Raw genomic sequence first — 6,000 nt, 5'->3', positions numbered from 1 at the left:
TGCCAGTTTGTTATTGTTACATACACAAAGGAAAATGGGAGAAAAAAAAGGAAAAATAAAGAAACTTTGATTTGTTAAAAAAAAAAAAAGTGTGGGGGGGCGGGGGAGTTGTTCCTGAAGGGCCCTTCAAGAGGCATCGCTCAGGGGACCTCTGAGAACTGAGACCTAAAACTCCGCAGGTCACCGGTCAGGGAAGTTTTAGGCCAAATTCACAGAGGAGCTCCCACCCCTCCCCCCGCCGCCGTTTCCACGCTGGCGCAGGGACCGACGGGACTGGGCCACGGCCCAACTGCCTCCGGGGAAGACGAGGCCCGGAAGCCCCGAGGCCGGTAGGGGCCAGAAGAGGGCTACAGGGAGCCCCCCAGGCCTCGACCAGCCGTCGCCCGCAGCCCAGAGCTAACTCCTCAGCCCCGGAAGGGCGGGGCCTCCGCCTTTCCCGCGTACGGGTCTCGCCGCCCGGCTCAGCCTCCTCGTAGGCCTTGCGCCATTGCTGCTACTATCGGCCGAACGGGGGCGCGGAGCTGGTCCCGGGGCGGGATGCGGCCGCCCCTGGGGCGGTGGTGGCTGCTAATCTGGCTGCAGCCCTTGTCCGCGCCGCCCGCTGGCGCGGTGCGCGGAGAGGAGGAGGCGGCTGCGGCGTTGGCAGGTAACCGCGGGCACTGGCGGCCGGCGCGCACGCGCGCTCCCGGACTCCTCGGTTCGTAGGCCTTGGCGGCTCGAGGGCGCTTCCTGCCCTCGGCGGCGGCGGTAAGGCTCAGGCAGCCCGGTGGGCGCTTTCTCGTCCCCTAAGGCTCGCCGGGCGTGGCCGGCGGCAGGCCCAACATCCCTTATCGCCTGCTTGGGTTTCCCTGGTCTTGTTGCTGTCACTTGGACACTTTTATGATTTTAGGAGCAGAAGCAACCGCCAAGCTCAGTCTAGCCCAGTTTCCTCGTTTACGAAGCAGCAGCCAAAGCTCCGAGATGTTTTGATTTATCTGAGGTCACACAGCTTGTCACTGGCACAGCTGACCCTAGCTAGTCTCCCGACTTTCAACACAAGACTTTTGTATAGTACATCGATTTGTGTTGAAAACCTCAGTATTTCTCTATATAGCTATTACTTTGGACTCAATAGAAGAGCTTTAGCTTTAGAATTAGACCGAAATTCCCCTGCCTCTGACTAGCTCTGCGACCTTGAGCAAGGCACGCTACTGGTCACATGTAAAGCAGATGCTATCTGTCGGGATTGTTGTGATGTTTAAAGTGTGCACGATGTTACATAGGAAACAAGAGATGGTAGCTCCTCATATTGTTGAGGGCTGTCTGTGGAGTGCTCTCAAGATCCTGGCACGGAAGGGAGGTCGCGAGTTCCGACTCCAGAACTTCTAGTAATATGCTGTGAGCTTAACATTTCTAGCTCATCCCCACTCCTCGCGTAAAATCCTTTAAAAGATTTCCTGGAGTTTCTGTCCACCAGCTTCTCCTCCTCTCATTGGTAACCGCTGTTTGCAAGGGAGGCACCCAAGTGTGATCCTTTAGCCCCTCCAACGAGATCAAGGTTCTTTGTCTAAGGATGAAGACAGTTTTCCAATTCTGCCAGAGCTGCCAACTCATGGGAATCTTGCAGTGCGTTAAACACTTGGGGAACTGTTCGGTACCAGTTTTCATTGAATGGACATTCCTTGAGTGTTTCCTATGTGTTAAAAGTGCTTTAAATGCATAATCTTTTTTAATACCCACAGTAACCCTATGGGCTTAAGTACCATTTACATACCCATTTTACAGGTGAGGAAAGTCAGGCTTTAGGAGTAAGAAATGTAACCAGTCTATATACTGATGAAAAAATAAATGACAGATGTGTCTGAGAGGGAGGGTTTCTGAGCATAGCAGCAGCCAGAAAATTGTAAGTAGCCTTGGACCAACACCCAGAACCTTGAGTTCTAGTTATTCATACATTTCCCCACTCACTTGCAGAATTTACTTTGGTCCAGGCACATAATCTTTATGGACAATGGTTTTCTCATGAGTAAAACAAAGTTCTTCTGTTGCTGAATGGCTTCCAATATTTTCCTCACTTTTTTATTTGCTTCAGTCAACCCAATATTTCTCATATTTCTATTACATTTAGTATTAACTATTCTTCCTTCTATTTTGTTAGCCAAAGACCCACGTAAATGCTTATCAGAGCTACTGTTCTGCCCAAGACATGCAGGATGCCCACTGAGTTGATAGAATTCTAGCCCACAGCTAAGAAAAATGGCAATTTACATAGCCTTATAGTAACACTTGCCATTCCAGATATACTATACAGCAGAGGCTATGGAGCATCCTGGATCCTGTGAAGGTTCTAAAGACACCACATTGGAACCTCTGGACTAGACTAGGTCTAAGGAACATTGTTGCTCCAAAACTGGTTTTATGAGTATCCCTGCGATCAAACAGCTGGTACTTCCTTTCATGAAATAGGGCCCATCTATAACATGAGAAACTTGGATTAGATGATACTTACTGTTGTAAAATTCTGTCTTGAATGTACACACCCTTCCGTACAATAGAGAATGTTTAGAGCGAGGCCAGCTTTCTGTCACCCTATTTGGATGAAAGTCAGAGGCAAATGACACAGGAGAAGCAGATAGTTGTCTGGCTGAAAGGAAGAGCTATTCATAGTTTGCAGCGAGTGGGAGAGGGCCCTAGAGACCACATGTCCTATGATAAAGTTCAGGCCACTGGGTTGAATTCCCAGGCTTGAACTATATAGCAATAGGCCACTTGAAACTACAGCTTTCAAGGTTCTTCTCTATGGAGAAGAAAAATCAGTACTCGAAGTTAAAATTAGCCTGAATGTACATCAGCATGTGCTAATTTCAGATTCATTCTCTATGCACATTCTTGGAGAAATAAAAATCCAGATTGATATTCAAGTCCGGTTAAAAAAAACTAGGGTTACTAGAATAGGAAAGTTAACTTTGTAACTTTGGTGCTCCATGGTAACTCCTTTGAAACTAGGAATTTATAAAATAATACCCAGAAAAGTCCTTCTTCCTTTGACCTTTCAGGAGCTAAGTTTTGTTGGTTTTCCTTTTTGTTTTTCCTATTCTTCTATCTCCCCTTCTTTGTCCCAAAAGGAAAGCAGTGATAGGCCAGATGGAGAAAAGGCAGTCTAATTTAATAAGTGATTTTAGGGGCGCCTGGGTGGCTCAGTCGGTTAAGCGTCCGACTTCGGCTCAGGTCATGATCTCACAGTCTGTGAGTTCGAGCCCCGCGTCGGGCTCTGTGCTGACAGCTCGGAGCCTGGAGCCTGCTTCCGATTCTGTGCCTCCCTCTCTCTCTGACCCTCCCCCGTTCATGCTTTGTCTCTCTCTGTCTCAAAAATAAATAAACATTAAAAAAAAAATTAAAAAAAAATAAGTGATTTTATATTATAGTTTCATCTGAAGATATTTATTTCCCATATGAGGGCCATGTAAGGTTAAATTTTTAGGAAGAACGTTGCTGAAATATTTTTATGTTGGAGGTTGTTTAAGATCTGCTAGGATTTGAGGAGTGTTTGTGCTTTTTATTTTTAGCACATGCTATAAGTAGGTTTAAGTACTACCTGCCCTTTTCTGAAGTTTTGACTGAATATTTTTACCTTACATATGACTAAATTCTTTAACTTAAATATATCCTTTTACATTAGGAAAACTAAAAAATGACAAAAGTAGTACAAAGGAGTAATTTTAAATGTAATTTATTAGTTAAAGCAGGTGATACCCATCTGTCCCTTTTTTATATAAGCTATGTAATGTTAAAATTAGATTCATTGAATATTTATAAATTGGCACTTTTTAAAACATTTTTTTAATATTTATTTATTTTGAGAGAGCAAGCGAGCACACATGTATGAGCACCCACACTGGCAGGAGAGGGGCAGAGAGAGAGAGGGAGCTGTCATGACATAGAACCTCCATCTCAGGAACTGTGAGATCATGACCTGAGCCGAAACCAAGAGTCTTGACACTTAACAGACTGAATGACCCAGGCGCCCCTAAATTGAGTGGTATTTAAAATGAACTAAGGGGGCACCTGGGTGGCTCAGTCTGTTGGGCCTCCAACTTCGGCTCAGGTCACGATCTTGTGGTCTGTGAGATCGAGCCCTGCGTCGGGCTCTGTGCTGACAGCTCAGAGCCTGGAGCTGCTTCGGATTCTGTGTCTCCCTCTCTTTCTGCCCTCCCCAGCTCGTGCTCTGTCTCTCTCCCTTTCTCTCTCATAAACATCAAACAAATTTTTTTAAATAAAAAATAAAATGAACTAAGGAATCTCATTGGGTAAGGTAACCCTGACTCAGATCCTTTGGTAATGTAAATAATTGCGCTTTGTCTGAGCCGTTTGGGCACAATTGTCCAGAAATATATTCTACGGAAGTCAGGTTTATTGCAGAATCAAGAGAACCTGCTGAGGACTGCATAGAGTTACAGAAGGCAATGGTCATTTTGCGACTTAGAGTTGCAGACTTGCTGGGGTAGGCATTGTGATGATGGCATGCTGGGCTGGCCCTGTAGATACTCCCTAAGTGCTTAGGAGATGAGGCAGAGCTGGGATAGCCCACACTTCCAGAACTTTCTCTGCATCTGGAATCAGGTGTGAGGATGTGAATACCCAGGTTATGGGGCACCTGCTAGGGTGGAAGCATATTTCAGCCTCAGGTGGAAGCAGTAGCTGTCCCTAGGCAGGTATTGTTCTCTTCTGATCAGATGAATGATTATTATTAAGTTTTTATGAAGCCCCAGAAATTCCCTTTTGTTTTCTAGATTATATTGCGAAGGGATTTTGTTGGTATCATTGTGATATTTTTGGGTTTCCCTACATCTGCCTCCAGGAAGTTCCATCCTAGCAGAATGAACCAGCATGACTGAGGCCACATAAATAAATGATACCTATAGACATCTGGCAGCTTCACAGAGTTCAGGTCTTGAAGTGTCAGGGCTTGAACAGCCAATAGAGGTCAGATTAGCTGGCTATGTTTTCTATTTCCACCCTTAGGTGGAGATGGAGGAGGAAGAAACTGAATAATGAAATGTCTCTAGAAGATTATTTAAGGGAGGAGAGACCTAGGAAAGATAATGTTTATAAACAATCTAAGATTAGAAGATCTTGTTATCTCTAGGAAGGCAGTAGTCCAGCCTACTTAACAATCTCTATTTATTTATTTATTTATTTACTTGCTTATTTTTTATTTTAGAAACAGTGTGCACACTTGGGCAATAGATAACAATCTTGATTGCTACAGTATCTTATGCTTAGCCCAGCTAGCCCATGGCTTATGGTTTACATGAACTCATTTGAAGTTAGGCATGTTCTTCCTTAGATATTTCGGAGTTCTTGTGTGGATTGAATGAAATTCATCTCAGAAAAGAGTTAATAACAATGAGGGCAGCCAGTGGACACCATGAAATACAAACACCTTATCTATCATATCTCATGTATTGTGTAAATTCGACATCAACTTGACCTCAAGAGCCAGAGGCCACTCTGGAGGAACACTTTGTTCCAGGGGGAACACTTTGCAACATGCTTTTAGTAGTATTTCTATTGAAATCAATAGCCAGAGCAACGTACCTCCTTCTGTACTTTACTTAATCCTGTTGAGGACCAAGGAGAAACTCAGAGCAAGTTATTCTCTTCTAACTGGGAGGCCTCCTATGTAGAATACACTGATGTACCATATATGAGTAAAACAAAAACTTATTGCCTCTTGCATCTCTCTGCCCTTCTCTAACCAGTGAGGACGAAGAAGAGAGTCCCTAGTCCAAGGGATCTTAAGGATTACAGCTCTCAACCCTCTAGTTAAGGTATATTGATGATGGAGTAGGGTAGGTTCTGTAGGTCTTGTGGGTTCTGTAGGCGTGATGGCAATGACACAGACTGGATAGGATGTTTGTTTACATCACGTTGCTTCAAAGGGAGGGACAAAGTGTACCTCCTTTTATTGTGCTGACTGGTGCTGGCCAGACTTTTACAAAGATTGGTCAGGCTTTCACT

At 44.8% G+C, this 6,000-nt stretch overlaps 1 protein-coding gene across 10 annotated transcripts in view; it reads left to right on the top strand.

Moving 5' to 3' along the window:
• Nucleotides 1–250: 250 nt before the first annotated feature.
• The window catches only part of NEMP2 (nuclear envelope integral membrane protein 2), a 123,543-nt gene continuing 117,793 nt past the window's right edge, over nt 251–6,000 (top strand). For 9 of the 10 annotated variants that reach the window (XM_045034148.1, XM_023259555.2, XM_023259554.2 and 6 more), the window contains exon 1: nt 251–646. In XM_045034148.1, the coding sequence (XP_044890083.1) occupies nt 538–646 (109 nt within the window). In that variant the 5' untranslated portion in view covers nt 251–537. Of the gene's footprint in view, nt 748–6,000 lie in introns of all 10 variants that reach the window. The other variant, XM_045034149.1, reaches the window with a different exon arrangement.

The sequence above is a fragment of the Felis catus genome, chromosome C1 (assembly GCF_018350175.1).
Source record: "Felis catus isolate Fca126 chromosome C1, F.catus_Fca126_mat1.0, whole genome shotgun sequence".
Taxonomy (NCBI): domain Eukaryota; kingdom Metazoa; phylum Chordata; class Mammalia; order Carnivora; family Felidae; genus Felis; species Felis catus.
This window is presented reverse-complemented; position numbering and strand designations above follow the sequence as displayed.